This window comes from Papio anubis, chromosome 7, assembly GCF_008728515.1.
Source record: "Papio anubis isolate 15944 chromosome 7, Panubis1.0, whole genome shotgun sequence".
In the NCBI taxonomy this organism is placed as follows: domain Eukaryota; kingdom Metazoa; phylum Chordata; class Mammalia; order Primates; family Cercopithecidae; genus Papio; species Papio anubis.
The window spans coordinates 48,930,714-48,954,593 of record NC_044982.1 but is presented as its reverse complement, the minus strand read 5'-3'; the positions used below and the strand labels follow the sequence as shown (position 1 = coordinate 48,954,593).

Below are 23,880 nucleotides of genomic sequence, written 5' to 3'. Positions count from 1 at the left end.
TCAGAGGGCACAATAAGGTAAGGGTTGAAATATATCAATATGATTTTGCAAGAGAGAGGTTGATCATCGGGGAAAGCACTTCCAGAGAACTGATGAGGGCAGAAGGTGCATTGCAGTGGGCTGAAAAGTGAATGGGAGTTGAAGAAGTGAAAGCAAATATAAACAACTCTTTCAGGATAGCTCATTCCTGTCCATATCCACTGTGCCATTTTCAAATGTCCACCCCATAGTAAAGATATTTGTGAACTGTCTTATCCTCCAAACCATTCTAAGCTCATCAAAAGTACAAATGGGTATTCTATATTTTTATTCCTCATTGTTTCTACTGTGGGTTTTACATATAGAAAATGCTCTGTTTAAATCTGTAATACATTTCCCCGGCTTTCAAGTATGTATTATTTTCATGTGTTATTCTCTTAGACAACTTTTTTTGATTGAGTAGGAAGAACTCAGTTTCAGTTGAGAAAAAGATAAGTCCATAATTTAATTGACTCTTATAGTTTCAGGAAATTTTGTGAGTCAGGGGAGGGGAAATTTAAAAAAATCAGAAAACAGAACAAGGACAAATGTGTTTTAATAAAAAAACTATTATGATTATTTACACCAATTCCTTGATAAGCATATAAATGTAAACTTTTATTGTTGGCATTATTTCACATATGATTTATCCAAATTCAGAGTTAATACTGTCATTTGAGTGTACAGGTAGTGAGAAAATTTTGTTATATTCACAGAATATACATACACGTGCAATCAAAATGTGTCCCTCTCTAAGCCAGTGGTATAGACACTGTCCCATTGGCTCTGCCTCTGCCTCGCAGGTGTACGCTGGGATCAGTCACATCATCCACATGCTCCTCACTCTTCTTTTCCTTCAGGCTGTTGATGAACCTCAGGGTGATTTCATCCCATTCTTCAGGCAACAGCATCAGCAGAAACCCAATGCAGATGATGATGGTAGCAGCCAGGCGGACGACATTGAATATCACCTCCTGCTTTAGGAGATCCACAGCTAGGAAAGAAAAATCAAGTCATGCATTGCATATGCCTGTTTCTAAGCTTTGAAAACAAGTCACCAAAGTCTATGTTACTTCTAGAGATTTCCAAGAGTCGTCTTTATTCTTCCAAGTTAGTGTTTCCTTTTTCCACATTGCTAGGTTTGCTTTCCATTGCTTGTCTCTAAATCATGCTTATCTTTCAAGGCTTAGCTCAAATTCCATGTAATCTGACTTACTTATCTCCCGTTTTCTCTCAGTACTTTTCCTCTGTACCCCTTTACCCATCTCCAGTTTCATTGGACCATTGGAGATTTTTCAAATGAGCCACACTTGTTAGTGTCTAAGACTTGTGCAGGCTGTTCTTTTAAAAATGTAATTGAGGTGAAATTCATGTAATATAAAATTAACCATTTTAAAGTGGACTTAGTGGCACTTAGTATATTCACAATATTATGCAGCCACCACCTCTCTCTGGCCCCCAAATATCTCCATCACTTCAAAATAAAAGCCCATACCAATTAACTCCTTAGCTTCTTACCCCCACTCCCCAGCCCTCAGCAACCACCAATGTACTTTTTTTTCCCCCTATAGGTTTGCCTATTCTAGTTATTTTATATAAATGGAGTCACATCCTCTGTCCTTTTGTGACTGGCTTCTTTCACTTAGCAAAATATTTTTGAGGTCCATCCATATTGCAGCATGTGTCAGCACCTCATTCCTTCTTATGGCTGAATAATATTTCATTGCATCATAATTTGGTTATTCATTCAACTGCTGATGGACATTTAGGCTTCTCTACCATTTTGCTATTGGGAATTGGGCTACTATGAACATTTGTGTATGAGGATTTTTAAAATCTGTTTTCACTTTTCTGGGGTATGCAGTCAGCAGTGGAGTTGTTGGCCACACATGTGCTATTCTTTTTGCACGAGCTACCCTTCACTCCTCATATCTCACTTCATCCAGCTAAACCTCTCCTTAGATCTCTTCCCTTAGGCTTCTCGCAGGAAGCCTTTTGGATGCTCCTCCTACACGCCCTTGCAGCATTCAGCACATACCTCTATTAAAGCAATTCTATGTTGTAATTACTCAGTTTTTTTCTTTTTTGTCTCCCTCTCAATGCTACATGGTCCTGAGGGCAGAGACTGTGCCTTATTCAGGACCTGTCACTAGTGTTAGGAAAGTTCCTGGTGTACACTAATTGCTCAGAAATTATTTGTCAGATGAATGAATGAACTTCCTTGACAACTCCACTCAGATATTTCTTTCCTCTGAATGTCTTATAGCCGCTGGAGTCTGTCTCACACAATTTGGCATTTAATAATAAATTATTTTGTAGAGTTCCAAGTTGTTTCATGTAGGTTGGCCTTCTTTTACAAATTCAGTCATAAACATCTTAAGAGAATAATAATGTAATTTTTTTTCTTTTTTGCAGTCCTGATCACATGACAAATGTTCAATAAACATTTGCTGATTGTCGTGGAGGACAGAAAAGTGGCTGCTCAAGACTTGAAATTATAAAATGTTAAAGTTAAAAGGACTATACAATCATCCAGATAATCCATTTGTATTTCTTGTTTCACTGGCAGGTTTCTCTAGAAATATTATCCTGGAAAAATAGCTTCTCTTGTCCCTGAGGTGAATAAAATTGTTTTTTCCTTATATCTATCCCAGAGGGCCACCTGCTCTGCCCCAGGAGAGCCTTCTGTGGCTCCCCATGGATTGTCTGAGGAGAAGCCAACCCCATGTACATCCTCTACACTTTCATTAGTGACGGTTACTTGAAAGTCCTATGCTGGGATGCCTTTTGTTTCCATAGGACTTTCTCTAAAAATACCACAAAATTAGGTTGTCAGGGAGATTACATGAAACCCAAATGATACATTTGGTATTTAATTCTAAAAGCACAACCAAGTAAAAACAGTGTTTTTTAGCTGCAAATTTTAAATCTGCTGCATAGCTATTCTGTTGTCTGCCACCTTCACGATATTTAAAAACATCTTCCCAGGCAAGAAACATAATTCACAATTTCTAGAAGGAACAACTCAGGACACAGAACAAACACAAACAAGAGACTTGTAGTGGCCAGGATCTGCACATGTCACATGGTACCTGTACCTGCATTTCCAGGAACGCTGAGCACTGTCCCAATGGAGATTAGGATTGGGTATGTCAGCACCACCCCAACATTCACCAGGATGTTGAAGGCTGTAAAATAGAGGAGGAAATACAAGATAAAGGAGAAATAATATGCTGGACTTTTTTCTTCAAGTAAATGAATCAATGTCTTTGCTACATGTGCCTTTTAAACTGTCTATACCTTTGATCCTCTAATTTTGGAGATGGATGCATGTGTATTCTACCTGAATTAGTCATTTTTTTCTTTCCTCCTCTGCCACTCTGTTTAGCTGAATCTTGCCAATAGGCTGGCAAAAGGCATATGGAGCAAATACAAAGAGGTAAAATAATTGATTCACAGCACTGCTTATTGGCACTATAAAGGTAGGTTGGGGCCAGCCAGAGGTTAAAAGCAGGTGATTGATTGAAGATGGTACCTCATCTCTTTATTGCTATGCTATTTTGTGCCACATTCCTGGTGGCTCCAGTGTTACTGCCTAAAGGAAGGTCTATCCAATGATAGCCTATGCTGTTTTATCCCCTCTCTCTGGAGGTCAGCATCATGTGGGCAAACAAGGGTGGGTTTAAATGTAATTCACTGAATTCCAGAGACTGTCTCCATATCCTGATTTGTGTACAGATAATCAGAGAGCAGATCCACAGAACCAACTGAAGGTGTAGCTTCATGCTCTTCAATGAATACCTTTTGGAACTCTTTGGTTAAATATAAAATTAGTTACAATAATCATTTATCCACTTTAAAACTTATCAAAAACACATTTTCAAAAAGAAAAAAATTATAAATTACAAAACATTATTCTAATAGAATCCACTCAAATGTTTGTTTCAGGGGATAGAGAGATGAGGGCTATCTCCATGACAATGAGGGAAGCATGTTGCCTATATCTCTGTAGAACCAAAAAAAGTTCTAGAACCATTCCAATTAGGATGATGTATGTTCTTCTATTGTCATCTGTAATTCCCGCTTTAGGCCCACTGGGTCACTTGTGCTTGATAGTTAGAAACAGTGAGTTTTACTTTTACACGACTTGGGCTCCTTTTTATTGTTCATACAATAGTAGTGGCAAGCAAGGCAGAGGGTCTTCCTAAGCTAATAACTGCTCCTCATTCCTGACAAAGCTGCAACATGAATGAATATTCCAGCACTTTGACACTCTCCTCAGACTGAGGGAGTCTGACATGGCAAATTCTTACAAATCAGGAATTTATGAAATACAGCACAGGCTCTGCTGAACTCCATAATATGGGGCCTAGCCTGAGTTTAAGTGCAATTCAGACATGCTAGGTGAATGGAGGAGGCTGACTTGCATTTGGGCTAACACATTTCCGGAAAGATAGGTCAACCTGAGAGGATTGAGGCAAAGTAAATGTAAGCAAACAAGAAACCATAACTACAGGAGATGTGGGGTAGTTCCGGATGCAGATTGATGTGTATCCCTCAGACCTGTGTCAGCCTAGCCTCAGCCAGATCATGTCTGATTTCTATGGAGAAAAGAGGGATGGCAATAAACACTTAGGAATAGGAGAACTGAAGACCGTAAGATCCTGGGGCGTGTAACAGCCAGGAGGGAGGCTATCTCCTCAATTGTCACAGCACAACTTTGGCACAGTGAGCTCTGCAGTGCACTGGGGTGGGCCTGGTGGAGCAGGTACAGTGCTGCTTAGCACTGCAGCCAGTGGAGTGTGGAGCTCATACTGCTTGGTGGCGAATGCCAGTGTTTAGCTAGCACAGGTGGCATCCAGCCTCTGCAGGCTTGCTTAGGAGCATGTATTGGATATGCCAAGGAGTATATGTTGATGGAGGGCTACTTTGCAGCAAGGTGGAAATCATGTGTGCAGTGAGGAGGCTAAAGGTCATTAAGATTTTAATTAGGATTGTTCCCATTTATGTTGTTTTTGGCCAGAAAATAATCTAGGTGCTTTTAATGAGGATGTTTTGGTCTTACGGAAATATCGCTATTGATTTCTACTCAACTTAGCAGAGGTTATGAGAGGTGCTAACCATATAATTTTGGCGTCGAAAAGTAGAACTCAAGGGACCAACAATTAATATTTGATCCTTCTCTTGAGTGTTTTCTGTCTAAGACCTCCCCTGAGTCTGAGGGACTGAGCCAGCATAGAAAAAGATGACCCAATCAATACTCTTGCAGGGATGAAAATAAGAACATGTTGCTCCCAGGAATTGCAGTGCTGCTACTATTTCAAATTATATCACCTCAATAAAGAAGGTCAGTTGAGGGTTGATAGATGTTCTGCAGGCCGAGTATTGTGGGAAAATGAGGAGTGGGCAGAGGGAGTTGACCTCCGAGTGGCGTGTGGAAATGGGAGCGGCATGAAAAGGATTTGATTCTGAGTAAACAAACACCAAGTCATTGGGTTGTTGCTGTTTTTTGACTGCTTGGTGAGAGAAGAGCAACCTTGTTATTTTACAGGCTCCTCTCACATCAAGTGACAACAGCAGCACAGCTTAAAAGTCGGATCCCGGAGCTCAGGTGAGGCAGCCAGCCTCAGAGTTATAGGAAGTTGGCAGTGAAGACATTACAAAGACTCCAGGTGATTTTTTCTTGGCCATTAACTAGGCTCTGTCTACACAGCCAGGATCACCAAGCCCAGTGCATGCTGCTGTCTCTTTACTGGCAATGTCTTCCTATCACAAATCCATCCTCCATTCTCAGCCAGAGTGAGCTGTTTCATATGCAGATATGAGCCTATCACCAACCTGCTTAAAGATTATTAAGTGAACTTTAAATCCAAACACCTCAAAATGGCTTTCCAGGTTCTTCCCAACCTGCTTCCTTCTTAAATAGCATCTCCCTCCCTCCCTTCCTCCCTCCCTCCCTTCTTTCCTTCTGAACTCAGTGCTCCCACCAGTTTGAACCACTCTGAGTTCTTTGAATGCACCATCTACTCCCTAGCCTCTGCCCAGCACACCATGGCACACATGGAACATTATAATGTGATACAGTGCATTAGAAAGAATGAATGAGGCTGAAGAAGAATGGATTGAAGGCCAGTGGTATACAGAGAGGCCTGGGCCTCCATTGCACACCTTAACTCATGGGAGGCATACTAGTTGGATAGCTTGAACCTAATCAACCAGCAGCTTGCAAAGAACCTTCTAAACATGACCAATGATGTTGAACAACATACGTTTGGGAACTAGAGCACAGAGTTACCCAAGGAAATAATCCTGTGATGATAATCTAACTAGCCAAAGAAAGATTGAGTGATATAGGGAATGGAAGGCAAAACCCAAGGCCACTTACCCAGCCACAGCCCTGCCATCCCACAGAGACAGCCCCACGGCAGAGCTGCAAAAGAGGACCAGTGCTCCACCTTGGTGAAATACAAGATGACTGGGGTGAAGGAGATGAAGATCAAATTGAAGAAACCCAAGGTGGAGACAAAGTGTGCGGCTTCCCCAAAGTTGGCACTTCCAAGAAACATTTTAAACAAGACCTGGAATGAGAAAGAAACTCTACAGCCACACAGAGGCTTAGCTAGAACAGAAAGGTAAGTCTTATGATTCTGTACTGTGAGCTAACTGGCCCAGAGTTTATTCTCCATTTCTTCTTGCCCTGACACCTTCACAGCACTAGATGGGCTGTTGAGATAAGGAATTAAAATACTCTATAGCCTTCATATGAAATTGCAAATGTCATAAAATGAATTTCTTATGGTGCTGAAAACTGCTGGGTACTGTCCATTGTGTTTAGTGCCACCATCAGTGATGGGTATCAGGCAAATGATAAATAAGAGTCCAGACAAGCCCAGAAAAATCTTCTAGGACTGACGGCCATTAATCCTTACCTTAAAGCATGGGATTTGTTTTATCCTTATTTTGATAGATACTGAAAAGTAAATTGGATGGAGAGACCCTGTCATTATGTTGAGAGAAATAATATTTATGCCTTGGATTTATATGCAATTTTCTTTGTGAGCTTAAAATGACTTCACAAATATGGTGCTTGTTCCCCAGATTAAGAAACAGTTTTTATATATTATAAACCTGTGTGCAGAGGAAGATGGCAAGGAGAAGCAAATAGCTAAGATAAAATCACACAACAGGTCAGGGAGAAAGCCAAGTGTAGAGTCCATATTTCTTAGCTTCTTAAGCCCACCACTCCCTATACTAATCCTGTAACAACATAGAGTGAGACAGATCTCTTCTGCCTGGAATTATATTATGGTGCAGATATGATTTGGTACATGTCAGCAAATATTACCACTCTCAGAATGAATACATTCTGTAACCTGGTCAGGGGAAATCCCTCTGCAAGAGAGCCATTCTGGTCATAGAGCAACCCCAGGTACTGTTTCTAATTTCAACTGAACTAATTATTTTTTTCTGCTGAAAGACTTAATCAAAAGAATTTGAGCACGTGGTAGTCTTTGGTCACATCAGACATCTTCATGAATCTCACTTGGGGAGCAAGTTAGACACTAATGGCCGTTGAGTGAACATTTGTCAAGCTTGTCACACAGAATCAATGGGCCAAGAAATGTCAATATGGAAATAGACTTCATGCCCTCTGAGCCACAGTGTTGGTTAATAATCAGAAAAGGCTTCCAGGAGGGATGAAAAGGGTATTTGCTGCCTTTCAAAGAGTGTTTTCTCATTGAAACACCAAGAGAGGTGAAATTGGAACAGTTCTTTAATACATCCAGAAAGTTGACTTTTAAAAGTAGAGCTTTGGGGAATAACCTTTTAGATCTGCTCTCTTAGTTCTCACTTCTGAAGTCAGGTGCAATGACTCTGAATAGAATTTTCTTTGATGACAGGGAACTCCAGTGGAGAAAAAAATGGTGGGTACATACAACTGACTTAGAGCATCCATCAGAGAAAAAAAGAGGTTCTTCATTTTGCTAGTAACATGAGCTCTTGTGGCATGGGGTTAATATGTGCCAAACAGCTCTCTAGTGATAGCTTATTTCTAACATCTCTTTTGAATTAAAATAATGACCATAGATAATTAAATTAAAGAAACATAGGGAGAGAAGATGACTTTCTAATGTTCCTGCTATAACTGCCTGCTAAATGAGGGATTAGGGCATAGCACATGGGCTTAGAAGTGGGCTAGTCCAGAGTTTAAGTCTTGGTTCTATCACTATTTGGCTGTATGATTTGAGGCAAGTTATTGAATCTTTCAAAGCCCCAGTTTCCTCACCTGGAAAGTGGAAATAAATATGTATGCCTCATAAGGTTGTATTAAAACAGGCAAAATTTTCAGGCAGGTACCCATCACATAACGAGTACTTAATTTACTTACTATCATTTCAACACATCTATTTTCTTTCTAATCAATGTTTTCATCTTACTTTCTTACTTTAGTACTCAAGTCTAAGTTATGAGTGACAGTTGCTTACAAAAGAAAATGCACAACATACCTTATATAATGCAGATGTAGAGGCTGAGCCCACTGCAAATGCCACTCCTACGATGGAATCAGCGTGGAAATTATCTGCATACGCCATCATGACAATGCCGGTAATTGCCATTATTGCAGCAACTATCTGTCAAATAGGATGCAAAGAAACAGAAAAGCAATGATGCCTCTGGATCCTAGATCAGGCAATTCAAGACTTTATAAAACTGCTAAGTAATTCCTTAAACCTAATTACCTTTTGTACATCACTTTTTAAATGTAGGAAGGCTCAGTATTAGAAATAAATCAATATGTTCATGAGATATCCAGGCACAGAATATAAAAGCTGTTCACATTATAATTAATAGTAATTTTATTCTTTTTAATATATTTTTACTTTTTTAGGCCTAATAATTTCAATTTTTTAGCTCAAGCTTTCTAGAGATTAACATTTGTACTGCTGAAATAAATTTAATAGAAAGTCACTTCTAAGTGTTTTCATATCTTCTGTATTTCATCTATTCTTTTTCCTCCAATTTAGTATACATTTTAATCAGCTCCTTGGATCAATGTATGTTTCTGAAGCTCTCCATCTAATCAGGACCTGATTAGCGAGACATGATATTGATACAGCTAAGAGGCAAAATTTAGGCCAATGGGAAAAAAGAAAGAAAATAAATTCTCATAGAGATTTATAGAGGAGCAAGCTGAGTCTGCACTGTCGCTTGGAATGTCAAATGGAAGCCAGTACTTCCTTTTGTTCACATGAAAATTCATTTTTCAGAAAAAACACTGAAAGATAATTTCATTTAATTATTCTAGAGCATTAACTGCATAAAGTGAAATATTCATAATTCAACTGAAGTCATCATGGTTTACTGTAAATTGACATGATTCTTGCTATATTCAAAACAGGAGTCTACTCCCTTAGTGAAATGGTTTGTGTCATCTCTTTAATTATCTTGAACCAGTTCTACTGGAAAGCAGTTCAGAGCTACAGCAAACAGTAAAATAACGCTGGAACAGGTGACAATATGTCATTTCCTTGTGAAATGGTTTCACTGACTTTAAAATCCAGATGAAAATTTGTGAGAAATTTAAACCTACATAGTAATTAATTTTGTTAAGCTTCAGTTCTGAGTATTCCCAAGTAGAGAAATTCCCAAGTAAAGATAGCTTTTTCACATATGTGATTTTCGGGGGCCCTTTTGAACACTATTAGTGAATTATTTTTTATAACATGTAGATTTTTAACATGTAATTATTGACTCGCTTGAGACCAGTGCAAAGTATGTTCCCAATGACATAGAATTCAGACGCTGCCAAAGCATGTCTTTTGTTAATGGTCACCAAAAACAAGGGCCCACTTGGTTTCAGAGTAGCTCCATATTAAAGTGTCCTTAATGAAAAACAGCAGGAGTACTTGAGAACAGACGTAGACATGTCAGCAGTGAAAAATCATCTTCATTAAACATTATCAGGAGGCTGCTTGATGGGAGGTGGTTTTCTTGCTGAGTGAATATCATATTCTCTAAAGCTGCCGGGTGTGTGTTCTGGTTAGATTCGTCCTTAAACTATAGGGAATAGAATTTAATACACACACCACAAGGTGTCGAGGAGATTTCCTAAACAAGAAGTAACAGACTCATCAATAAACACAGTGAGGGAGTTATCAAGACCTGGAAATTCTATGAGGGTTATCATTTTCCTTGATTTGGGGATTTGCAATAGTTCTTTGGGGGATCTGATTTCAGGGAAATAAAAAGGCACATTAGATATTGGCATATCCTGACTTGGTTTTGTGTTTAAATAATGTTCACTGGTTAGTGTTCATGAGTACAAATAGATTTCCTTCATAAGACTGAATTAGCAGGAGAATACATTTGAGTTAATATTTGTTTTCTTTTAGCTAAGTGTTGTATTTTCTTGGTCAAATAAACAAGTGGTTACTTCAAGACAAGACTAACAAAACAGTGTAAATCCTAACAAACTTTCACATGATGTGCTATTCTATATTTTAAATTATTAAAAGCATTCTGTAATACATAACACATGGGTTTAGGTAATTACACACTGTAGTATGTAATTCTGGATTTAGAAAATTGTGAAAACCAATTAAAAAACCCCAAAGCAAAAAACAAAATGCTGTCTAGAAAAGGACAGGCAGTTGGCATCATTATCCCCAACATATGACCACAGGTAGGAACTCTTCCTTTTCTGAGTTAGCCACTAGTAAAAATAGATATGCATAAACTTTCTATTATGTTTCCTCAAGATAGGAATTGAATGTGGGTAAAGATTACATAACTCTGTAGCAATTCAAAATTATAACCATAGTGAGCCTCTTAAAGATCTTCATTACTTGTTATATTCAAGTCCTTGTGAAAATATTAGCCTGGACCACTTAAATTGACATATCAATTACAGCAGTGTCTCTTTCAATTTCCTTCACAGAGAGAAGCATTTTTCACGTTAGGGGGCCAGACAATGCTGTTAAGTTCTGAAAGAATGAAAATCTGAGTATCTGAAATGTTAGAAAAATTCTCCATGATATGAGCAGTAATTCATAAGTTATACAGTAGGTTCTTGGGGCAGGGTGCAGGTGGAGGGTGTAGTGGGAATAGATAAATTATTTGCCACATTTTAATTTAAATTTCATAAATATCTGATAGGTCAAATTCTCTATGGCTATATTTTAAGAAATTTTAAATATATTTCTTATCTATATGGTTGTAAGTGAAGGAAGAGATCTCAGCTAATCTTGAAAATGAGGAAAAGTTGTGGAGTGGTTGTTAAACCACTGGTTTAACTTTAGAGAGTAAATACTCTTCAGATGTCCGGAGAACAAATATCCTAAGCACGTGTCAGTCACACGCATTTTCAGAATCCATCAGTCATCAAAGAGGGATTAATAATCTTTTCTTCTCAACAGAAAAACACAAAATGACTCTTCTTGGCCTCAGCTTTCTGGAAATGTGTCTGCAGGAAGCCAGCGCCTAAAAATGCTCATATGTGTTCATTAACATGATGACAACCACTGAAGTGCTCCTGGGACACATTAACATCCATAAGAGGAATTCTGCTGAAAATACACCATCTAGTGGTGCCACCTGCTCGGCTTCTGAAAAATGTGGGTCTCTTGACAATCTATTCCGGTTCCAGCCTCTTAACCAAGCAGAAGTGTCTAAATAAGATGTAAAACTAGGCCAGGCACAGTGGCTCATGCCTGTAATCCTAGAACTTTGGGAGGCCCAGGTGGGTGGATCACATGAGGTCAGGAGTTTGAGACCAGCCTGGCCAACATGGCGAGACCCCGTCTCTACTAAAAATACAAAAATTAGTCGTGCTTTGTTGGCACATGCCTGTAATACCAGCTACTCAGGAGGTTGAGGCAGGAGAATCGCTTGAATCTCGGAGGTGAGGGTTGCAGTGAGCTGAGATCACATCACTGCACTCCAGCCTGGGCAACAGAATGAGACCCTGTCTCAAAAACAAACAAAAAAGATGGGGGGCGGGGGAAAAAACCCTTACCATTACCATTATCTGAACCTGGCTTAGGTTAGAATGTTAGTAACCATAGTGACCATAAAACTGCCAGCTCCTCCATTTAAAATTTTTAAACCTCTCTGCCCTCACACATTGTGGTGTGCCCACCTGGGGTGAGTCATTGAAGGAAGAGGATTTATTTAGCCCATTATCTCAGCATGCCAGTTGAGTGGCATGGCCTCCTGAGCCACCTATCTTCCTCTGCATGCTGGGGCCCTCAGAGAGCTCTCTGCACCAATTTTCAGAGCCAATCAGAGGGGATCTGTGTGGTCATTTGAGCCTGTTCCTAAAGCCCAAAAAGGGCTTTACCAGTGGACATTTGGTGATCTCACTGTACTAAATGCCACCTGTGACCCTGCATGGAGGTTGTTTCTTTTATCTTTCAAATAATTAGTTTGTACAGATAAAGCCTAAAGAAATACCTGGTTTTGGCTGTTTTTGTTTTCTTCTATATTTTTTTCTTTTTCTCTTTTGGCTCAGGCCATCAAAAGCCCACAAAGGTTTGGTCCTTCTCTGCATCTCCAAGAGGGTTTATCAACCTTATCCCATTCACTATGGTTCCCATTCACAGATGGTTTTCACAATTCTTATTTGCATAACAGTACCAGCTCCTTCAGGGTCCAAGGCATTGGATGAACCTTTAGTTGCTTCTCTTCCTACAGTGTTCCTTTAAGATTTTAAAGGTCAAAATGAGTAATTATAATCCAAACATGTTTCCTTACTTTGCCTTGAGGCTAGTTCCGTTTCTTGAAGCTAGGTGCGTATGAAGCAGCTGGTTCACAAATCAACCCTTGAATTCCAAAGCCTACAGCAGCCCTAAAAATGCAGATCTCAGACCACACTGCTGGCAGCTGCTGTACTCAAGTTGAAAACTAAAGGTCAGTAGTTGAGGTTGGGACACACGTTAATAGTTTGACCGATGAGAAACAGGCTGATGATTATCTCTCTGGGTAAATTTAGATAGAGTTGATTTTCAAGGAACTATGGCTATACAGAATCCTTAAACTTCTGCATATGTTATATTTAAGGTTCTATGAAAAACTGTCTTTTTAACTCAGATTCTATTAAACTGAACAAGTGCTGAAGTGTGAAAAATAAGAGGTGTGGCAATCTATAGCTGTCCAGATGCTGTATGTGAGACGGGCAGTGGGGTATCTTGGATAGCAGCACACCCAAGGGATGCTGGCCCTCTGAACTCTCCCTCTCCCTACACGTGTGGATTTTTATATGAATAAAATCCATTTGAAAATGATCTCAAAGGGAGACCTGGATGTCAAAGATGTAAAGAAATCCCGTGAGGAAAGAGTGAAGGATATATGTGGAGGGTAGACACATTGACTGCACCTTGTTGAAGGGGTTACAGATTCCTTGTGGGTGTAAAATCAGACAGCCAGCACAACCCAGCTGTCTCCTCTCTTGGCTGTATTCATAAGTCATTGTCCTGCCAAGAGAGGGATAAGAGGGAGGATGACTCCCACTGTCCATCCTCCACTGCCTCTTCTAGGAAGCATGGGAGTTCTGGGTAGAGAATTCTGCGTTGCACATGAATCAAGAGTAACCAAAGGCAAGATGGAAACAAATTGTCAAGTTATGTGTCATCCTAATTCTTATCTTAATATCAGCATAAATCAGTAGCAGCTCAGCTCTCATGTACTGTTTTAGAGCATTCTGGGGCCCAATTTGAATTCAAAGAAGTACCTGCTATACAATGAAAGATTCAGTTTAACTGATGTACTTCAGTCAGTTTTTGGTAGATCCTGGAAAGTCTTTGAAACAGCCATAGTTTGGGAAGCTAACTGCACAGGGACCCAAATATGGCTGGAAAATATGTGGCTCCCAACCCAGAGGGACACTAATTCATTTCATAATCTGCTAAGACAGTTGGAATCTGCTGAACCATCCACCAACCACCAATATTCTCCATATCTTCAAGGAAATTGGAAAATGTAAGAAAAATTTGAATGACTAATATAAAAAAATAAGAGAGGGACAAAATCTGAAAGACAGTTTCTACCATTGTAGTCTGGCATCTTCTTTTCATTGGTGTAAAACAGATACCAACAGCAGAGAAGAAAGCTACCAGCCAGTGGCACATTCCCCTTGGAAAGAACCTTTTTTCTTTTTTCTTTTTTTTTAAAGGTGGGTTCTCTGGTTCTTATGAATTTAAGAACTCTAGCTAAACATAAGGTCTGAGAGACAGGAAAACACCTATTTTCAAAGCTGCAAGAGCTGGATTATCACTTTCTAACATTTTTGCAATCAAAAAATTATCTTTTAAAGAAGTTTACTAATTTTCATGGGATGATCACAGATTAGCTGCAAGCAATTACTCATGAAAGGGCTTTTAAACAAACCATAGATTACCAATAAATTGGCTGAAATGACTTCATACTAAATGTAAAACAGATTACCTTTCTATCTATAATTCAGTGTTCAAAAGAAAATATTAGCAAGTTATTCATAATATGTAATTCATTTTTATGTGAGCATCAGTAATTCTGGCCTACTGGTGGTCCAGATAAACCCACATTTATGATGTTGTAACTTCAAGTGTCTTTTCATGGTGTTCTTTTTACAAAAAAAAAAAATTAGAAGTAGGGAAGGTCATAGCTTCTCATTTTAAACGTGCTCATTCCTGGGGCTAAGCATATGAGAATTATAATCCAACAAACATCTGTTTCTAAACTACTGATGCTTTAGCATGAACCAGAAATATAAATTTTAATCTGATGACTGAAAGCATCCCTTTAACTGTTTTATTTATTTTTTTGAGTAGTCCAGTGGGATGACATCTGGAGGAGCTATGCTTTATATTATTTATAGATGTGGACAGTAAGAGCCACATTTATGTTGTCAGTGCTGTTTGCCCTCCTTTAATTTCTCAAATGACCTAATTATATGTGTTCTCAATATGTCTTGGGATGAAAATAATTGCTGATACTCTCAAAGGCAAAATGCTGAATACGTTTCTGTGCTTCTCACATTCCATGGCCTGACTGTGGGCATCATTAAAGTTACACTTTACCATTCTTCTGGAACGTGGCATTGAACATGTCCTAATGTCTCACAGTGAGAAGTGAACACTTCCTCTTACTTACAAAGAAAAATATCTGATGTTTTACAGGATGCCTGACACTAATGCTTACTATTCTGCTATCTCTGATGTCTTCACTTATGGATATATTCATTAACAAGTACTTATTAACTATTTAACATTTCTTCTACTGAGTGTTATTAATTACAGATGCTGTATTAGTTTCCTAAGTCTGCTGTAACAAATTACCACAAACTTGGTGACTTAAAACAACAGAAATTTATTCTCTCACGGTTCTGGAGACCAGAAGTTCAAAATACAGCTGGGACCAAAGGCATCTCTAGGGAAGGATACAGTCCTTGCTTCTTCCAGGGTTCTGGTGAGTGTCCTGGCATTCCTGGCTGGTGACCACATCACTCCAGTCTCTGTGTCTCTGATCACATCGCTGCAGCCTCCTCTTCTGTGTGTGTCTCTTTTGTGAGTCTCTCATAAGGACACTTGTTATTGGATTTAGATCCTACTCTGATAATCCAAGATGATGTCCCCTTTTCAAGATCCTTAAGTTAATAATATCTGCAAAGACCCTTTATCCAAATAAGGTCACAGTGACAGATTTGGGAGATTAAGATGTGGACAGATCTTTTTTGGAGTCACCACGCAACCCACTGCAGATGGCAAATTTAAACTGGCAATGGTTGGTAGCCTCTAGGCAGATTTTTGATTTTTAAAATCTGCTATTTAAAGATAAGTTACATAGTTGTTTTCTTTTTCTCTAAAATACCTCAAATAAACACTGTACCTTTTTGGATGTAACCTCTTGCATCAGTGAGGTCCATGGTTAAATGTGTTCATTCACTCTAATACAGTGGATTTTATTGCTGGTAAATCTAGTGGTGAAAACATGGATTTAATGTTGGTGTTTGCATGCCACTAAAAGAACAGAAGAGCCTCCAAATCTCTCTTCTCCCCTCTTCTGACAAGACTCTCCAGGTTCTTATGGGTGATCCATGGTCCATGGTAGTGAAAGACAGTGAAAAGAAAGATCTCAGAAGTATGAATTCATTTACTATATCCTCAAGTATCAATTGAGCCCCTACTTTGTGTCCTGCAATATTCTAGACATTGGAAAGAGAGACAGCTGACTTCCTAGGGGATGACCTATGTTGATACATAGGGCGGCTCCGTGCTTGGAAGGTCCCCACCCTTGGTTTAATGCTCTGTTGTTATCTTAAAATTAACAGTTTTTAACAGGGCCCCTGCATTTTCATTTTGCACTGGGCCCCATGGATTATGTAGCACATCTTGAAAAGAACAGTGGACAATATAGGAAAGCTTCCAGCTCTCAAGGGCTTGTCAGGGTATCTGACGGTAGACAGCCAGCACCAGTGCCCCAGGTATAAATATGTGATGCTGAGCCCTTTGGGGTCAAATCTAAGGTAAGACAGTAAATAACGTAGTATCACATTTGGATATATTGTAATGGTACCATGGACTGACTCACAGTTTCTGATTTTGTCTTCTATCAAAGCTTTCTACTTATTATTAATATCAAGCTTCACTTCTAAATTTCAGAGCAGCATCTCCCAAGATAAAATCAGAATTGTCTAACTTTTTAAAAATTTTTTTTAAGAAAAGCTTTCAGGGTTAATGACCATCATAAACCCTCTCTCTAATATAGACATTAGTTTCAGCATTTGGGAGGGGGAAAGGACCTTGGAATCATTGCCAATAAGAGCAATGTTTTGATAACAAAATGTTTCAAATTATATCTTGGACATCTCTTTCAGAGAAGATAAGTTGTGTAATACTGATGTTCATTTGTACCTCCTTCTAAAGAAGTGTTGTCTCAATATTTTCATCATAGTGGCATGCCGGATTATATGAATGAGATTTGCCTCCTTAAGTCTTCAAGGCTTCCAAGCAATCTATTTTTAACATAGAACAAGCATATAAATATATATGTTTTTAATCCATATTACTCCTGAAAGGAATAAACTCAGAACTGAAGTTGTTGGTGGAAGTTTAATGCAGTTCAACTAAGGATTTGTATCCAAAAGAAGTTGTTGCTTGTACTTCCATTTCTGCATTAGTCACACTAGATATATAGTCACTTTTAACAGCATTGTGCCATTACCAGTGACTTTAATTATTGTTTGGTAATCTTATCTACTTACACCGATATTAATTAAATCCATCTGGTGGGGGGAATGGGGGTCATCTCAACATATGTTGATTGAAAACTGCAAACCGTAATCTATATAGTGGCTAATTTTCTCAGACCCTTCATTCCTGAGGACAGAAGAAGTTGATCACACCATTAATTCTAAAAATTGATTCTAAAATAGGAACTTGTTTTCTCTGCCTGTTTTAGTGCCTCCTGTTGGAATCAGCTCACTAACCAGTAGAAACAAACTGTTTATCCTTCCATGATGTTGTAACTGCCTGGGCTTTCTAATGCGTCTTCAGATTTCAGTTTGTACTCAGAACAAGTGAGAAAAGTTTTACAGAAACTCCACGAAACAAAGCAGACAGGCTCTCCTGAAGCCAGGGATTTATGCTAAAGGCAGGCATCACACATTGAATCAAGTATGCCATTACCCTCACTCCCATGAACCTGTCTTTCAGCACAATCCATGACAGCAAGAAGACAAAGGCTTTGTTACAACAGAACAGAGCGGAGACATCAGTGGCCGTCAGCTTCTTTAAAGCCAGTAAATAAAGGTAATTAGTCAAAGTCCATAGAATAGAAAAGGGAGCAGTTCTTTTAAGAAAGAGCTTCAATGTCAGACCATCTTCACCAAAAATCCGACTGCATTCCCTAGGAAAGAAAACAGAAATTAATATCCAGGTACTGATGGTGACACCTCTTGTCTTATCTGACTCATCGCAGCCATTTTCAGGTAAGAGCACAAACACTCAATACCCATCCTTCATCTGTGAAGTACACCAAACCCAGTTCTGAAATCTGCAGGCTTCAGGGAGTGTATGAGGTTCCTTGGAAAACAGCCCACATGTGCCCAAGCACAGAGCTAGGCTCTCTTCTCCGAGAGATTCTCTGGAGGTGGCCTGAAAAGCCATTCTGTCGTTTTTGAGCATTCTCAGAAGAGCCTGGAGAAATACAGAAATGGGTAGTTGCTGAAATCACTAGCTACTGGAAGAGGGAGAAGATTCTTTCCCAGTGGGCAAACGAGAGAGGGTCAAGGCTGCTACTGCTCTGTGAACAGGCTACAGACAACTCCTAGAACCTGGAGGGAAAGGGACTGTCATACGTCTGTGCGGCACACATGTCTTTGGGTTTTATTTCTAAGACACTACGCCTCTTTCTAATATATCTGCCCAATTGACTAATTTTTTTCTTGCTAGCATTTTTAAGGCAGAAAAATGAAGAAAGGCTCTGTGATAACTCCCACATGATAAAAACTAAATAGAAAACTCAGGTTGTACTTAGATACAAACATTTGGCCCTTTTGTGGAGAAATTGTCTGAATTCAGTGTCAGAAAATGGTCACTTCAATTGTTAAATCTTCTATTTGATTTTCAATTAAGTTGGCTACATTTAGCCCCAGGGGCTATTTTTTTCCTTTATGTCCTAGGCCTAAACATGATTTTTTTTTCCCCCTAGGTCTGGCTCTGTTACCCAGGCTGGAATGCAGTGGCGTGATCTTGGTTCACTGCAACCTCCGCCTCCCAGACTCAAGCCATCCTCACACCTCCGCCTCCTGAGTAGCTGGGACTACAGGCACGCACCACCATGCCAGGCTAGTTTTTGAAAATTTTTTGTAGAGACAGGACTTCACGCTGTTGCCCAGGCTGGTCTCAAACTCATAAGCTCAGGTGATCTGCTTACCTTGGCCTCCCAAAGTGTCAGGATTACAGGCAAGAGCCACCGCACCTGGCTTTGAGGGGCCATTTTAATAAAAATGTTCAAGCTAGTCATACAAACAGGTAGTAATGGAAGGGACACAATGACTGCGCCTATATGACGATGGACTGAAAACAGACTTACTACTGGGAGAATTTTACTTAATTTTTTTCCACTCAATTGTTCACGAACATTCAAGCATTTATGGGGCAACTGTCAGGCATTGTATTTTCATGAGTAGTATAAGTAATCTTGTTCAAAGCAACACATTATTAATATATGCATATGTTTATAATGAAATCTACTTACAGGACTCTAGTACTGGTACTCTAGTTTCTTTTCCAGTTTTAAGTGAAATTAGTGTGCCTCAAAGTATTGCAAATCAAAGTAAATTCTAGCCAATGTTTGCCTCACATGAACGTTCACATGAATGATGTAATCCCAAAAAAAGACCATGTAGAGAGGAGGAGTGATAAAGAATTTAGGCACAGGGAGTACAGCCTTAAAGATTAAGTTTCATAGTAAATGTGACTTTCAACTGGATGAGAATGTTGGGAGTTGCCAGGTCAGCAGTTGCAGGAAGGTTAAAGACATGTGCTGCACACACAGAAACTTGTATTGAAATTTGTTTACTTTCATGTAGGAGACTACCAAAAAGGAAGAATTTTTGTAAAATGAAAGTAAGATTTCCCAAAGATAAATTTTAACTTTAAAGAGACAGAACTTCAAAGAAGAGATTAAATAACCTAAAGCCTTCTGCAAAGTAAACAGAAATTACACGCGCTCACATACACACAAAAGTGAACAGTGTCTCTGGAGCCCCACAGCCAATGGGATAGTCTGAATTAGCACCATACATAGAACCAGAGGAAGTTTTCATAGAGCATCCTGGGCACAAAGTTCATATTCTATACTTATAAGGTGATCTGCTCCATGAGAAATCTGCCGTGTGGAGCTGGAGTTGAGAGTCGTGGGTTTATCTTATTATTTAGAACCACTGATTGACTTTTAAAATATGAACACATTTATTAAGAACCACCATAACAAGACCCATTCCTGATTAAAGGATTTCTTTTTCTTATCACTGGCTCTAGCCAGCGATTGTTCTTTAACCAAGAGCCGACCATCATGCTGGGAGGAGTGCTCCTAAGCAAAGATTTTGGACACAGGGAAGACCAATAGATGTGTACTCCAGACAGGCAGAGCCTGACCAGCAAAGCAGCTGGGAAGATGCTGCTGCCAGGCGGAGACTGTTCTTACCTGGCTCATCTTGTCTCCCAGGTGTTCATTCCCTCATTGTTCCCCTTTCCTTCCCTTTCTCTCATAGCCAACCTTCTCCCCTCTGTCACCGTTGTTGTAGACATTAAAAACACTCTCCATCCAAATGCCAGGTCACTTGTGTAAAATCTCATACTATTTAAGCATTAAACTCTAAGAAACATGAAAACTAAAAAAAATATGGATTTTTATGGAGAAGCAAATAAACAGTGGGTTTCTCTTTGGGATGATGAGATCAGACTTTCTGGGCAAGTGGCATTGACAGGTGGTATAGCTTGAAATGAAGCATAGAAGTTAGAGGACACTAATAATTTAGTTATGCTTATTATTAAAACAGCAGCCACTAGTTATGGAACCCTTTCTATATGTTAAATAGCATCTTAAGCACATTTTATAGGTGCCTGACATAGGCAAATATCTTTGCTCTAGTTTAATGCTTTCTAAAGAATTTTTCCCCTAAGAAAACATCCTTGTTAATAATATGCTATACAATTTTTTCTTCCTAAATTTCAAATTCACCTGAGGCAACTGAATTCTTCTGTAGTATATAAATGATTATCAAAAACTACTTCTAAATAGTCCTCTCCATCTAGATTTGATACTTTATTGAAAATTATTTTGATGTTACTGACAAGAAAAAAAAAACTGGAAATGCTTTCATACCATTCTAGAGAAAATAGTCAGAGGTTCTGCTGTTATGGGACAAATCCTATTTCCAGTCTTATACACTAACTGTTCTCCCCTTGTTCAGTCATGAGAGCTTTGGGAATGACTTCTTGGCAGATGGTACTAATGAGTCTACAGGGAAAAAAAGATCAAGGATCTAAGAATTGTCTGACAATTTTACCTCATATGGAGGAGGCCACTGGAGAATATTCCCTTCAAAGATAGTGTTTTCTGCTTGACAATAAAAGCCCGTTGATTCTATTTCAGAAATGGTCAACTTCACTCTACATGCACTATAGGTAGAGTGCTAAATCAGATTTTACTAAGTTCAGAGTTAGTCTGACATGAGAGATGTGAAAAAGATAGTTCATTCCCAAACATTTCTGCTAGCAGCAGTCTCTTGTTTTAAATCGGTTATCTTAAATCAAACTGACTTAGCTTGCTTTGAGGTATTCTTGAGGTACTTCTTTTTATACAAAACTTTTGTTGTTTTAAATCAATGTGTTTGTCTAAACCATGGAAGCATTCAAGTAGAACGCACATACTGTATAGGTGCACATAGGTATCTTCAAACAGGGACAATTGTAGTCTGATAATCACATTCCCCCATAATCAAATATTGTTAAAAAATTTTACAATGCAAGATCATGTCTACTTTGATGAGAATCAAATACAAAATATCTTTAGTAATCTCAAAGAGTTATAGGGCTCTCCCAAGCCAGTAAGCATTTATTCTTTTTGAATTGTTTTTTACTTCTTTCACTATAGCTGAGTTTTCATGGACACATATAGAAAATCAACTCATGGTGAGAATTAATATTCCCAAGCACTTGCAAAGTGGTGATAGGAAATGGAAGTTGAGGCAAGACACACTGGCTTATGCCTGTAATCCCAGCACTTTGGAAGACCAAAAACCACATGATTATCTCAATAGATGCAGAAAAGGCCTTTGACAAAATTCAACAGCCCTTCATGCTAAAAGCTCTCAATAAACTAGGTATCAATGGAACATACCTCAAAATAATAAGACCTGTTTATTACAAACCCACAGCTAATATCATACTGGGCAAAAGCTAGAAGCATTCCCTTTGAAAAAAAAAAAACAAAACCGGTGCAAGACAAGGATGCCTTCTCTCACCACTCCTATTCAACAAAGCATTTGGAAGTTCTGGCCAGGGTGATCAGGCAAGAGAGAAAAATAAAGGGTAACCAAATGTCTCTGTTTGCAGATGACATGATTTTGTATATTTAGAAAACCTTATCGTCTCAGCCCAAAATCTCCTTAAGCTGATAAGCAACTTCAGCAAAGTCTCAGGATACAAAATCAATGTGCAAATATCAGAAGCATTCCTATACACCAGTAATAGACAGCCAAATCATGAGTGAACTCCTATTCACGATTGTTCACAGAGAATAAAATACCTAAGAATCCAGCTTACAAGGGATGTGAAGGACCTCTTCAAGGAGAACTACAAACCATTGCTCAAGGAAATGAGAGAACACAAACCGATGGGAAAACATTCCATACTCATTGATAGGAAGAATAATTCAATGCTCTTCCCATCAAGCTACCATTGACTTTCTTCACAGAATTGGGAAAAAAACTACTTTAAATTTCATATAGAACCAAAAAAGAGCCCACATAGCCAAGACAATCCTTAGCAAAAAGAACAAAGCTGGAGACATCATGCCACCTGACTTCAAACTAAACTATCCTACAAGGCTACAGTAACCAAAACAGCATGGTACTGATACCAAAACAGAGATATAGACCAATGGAACAGAACAGAGGCCTCAGAAATACCACCACACATCTGATCTTTGACAAGCCTGACAAAAATGAGCAATGGGGAAAGGATTCCCTATTTAATAAATGGTGTTGGGAAAACTGGCTAGCCATATGCAGAAAACTGAAACTGGACCCCTTCCTTATACTTTATATAAAAATTAACTCAAGGTGGATTAAAGACCTAAACATAAGACTTAAAACTATAAAAAACCTGAGAACAAAACCTGGGCAATACCATTCAGGACATAGGCATGGGTAAAGACTTCATGACTAGACCAGGCAGTGGCTCACGCCTGTAATCCCAGCACTTTTGGAGGCCAAGGCGGGTGGATCACGAGGTCAAGAGATCGGGCCCATCCTGGCTAACATGGTGAAACCACGTCTCTGCTAAAAATACAAAAAATTAGCTGGGCGTGGTGGTGGGTGCCGGTAGTCCCAGCTACTCGGGAGGATGGGCAGGAGAATGGTGTGAACCTGGGAGGTGGAGCTGTCAGTGAGCTGAGATCGCGCCACTACACTCCAGCCTGGGTGACAGAGTGAGGCTCCATCTCAGAAAAAGGAAAAAAAAAAAAGACTTCATGACTAAAACACCAAAAGCAATGGCAACAAAAGCCAAAATTGACAAATGGGATCTAATAAAACTAAGGAGCTTCTGCACAGCAAAAGAAACTATCATCAGAGTGAACAGGCAACCTACAGAATGGGAAAAAGTTTTTGCAATCTATCCTTTTGACAAAGGGCTAATATCCAGAATCTACAAAGAACTTAAACATCAAAAAGTGGGCAAAGGAGGTGAACAGGTACTTCTCAAAAGACATTTATGCAGCCAACAAGCTATGAAAAAAAGCTTATCTTCACTGGTCATTAGAGAAATACAGATCAAAACCACAGTGAGATCCCATCGCAGGCCAGTGAGAATGGTGATCATAAGTCAGGAAACAACAGATGCTGGGGAGGATGTGGAGAAATAGGAACACTTTTACACTGTTGGTGAGAGTGTAAATTAGTTCAACTATTGTGGAAGACAGTGTGACGATTCCTCAAGGATCTAGAACTAGAAATACCATTTGACCCAGCAATCCCATTACTGGGTATATACCAAAAGGATTATAAATCATTCTAAAAACACACATGCACACACATGTTTATTGCGGCACTGTTCATAATAGCAAAGACTTGGAACCAACCCAAATGCCCATCAA

General features: G+C 39.1%; 1 protein-coding gene and 1 long non-coding RNA gene across 4 annotated transcripts in view; one reads left to right on the top strand and one right to left on the bottom strand.

The window, feature by feature from the left end:
* Nucleotides 1-556: 556 nt before the first annotated feature.
* The window catches only part of SLC35F4 (solute carrier family 35 member F4), a 291,291-nt gene continuing 267,967 nt past the window's right edge, over nt 557-23,880 (bottom strand). For all 3 annotated transcript variants that reach the window (XM_031668079.1, XM_031668080.1, XM_031668078.1), the window contains 5 exons: nt 17,682-17,901; nt 8,526-8,651; nt 6,404-6,596; nt 3,117-3,206; nt 557-1,012 (listed from right to left, as the gene is read on the bottom strand). In XM_031668079.1, the coding sequence (XP_031523939.1) occupies nt 771-1,012; nt 3,117-3,206; nt 6,404-6,596; nt 8,526-8,651; nt 17,682-17,901 (871 nt within the window). In that variant the 3' untranslated portion in view covers nt 557-770. The remainder of the gene's footprint in view (nt 1,013-3,116; nt 3,207-6,403; nt 6,597-8,525; nt 8,652-17,681; nt 17,902-23,880) is intronic.
* Nucleotides 6,547-17,852, top strand: LOC103886273. The gene is made up of 4 exons (XR_002523370.2): nt 6,547-6,650; nt 8,470-8,625; nt 11,436-11,633; nt 17,709-17,852. It is a non-coding gene; the product is annotated as an uncharacterized LOC103886273 (long non-coding RNA).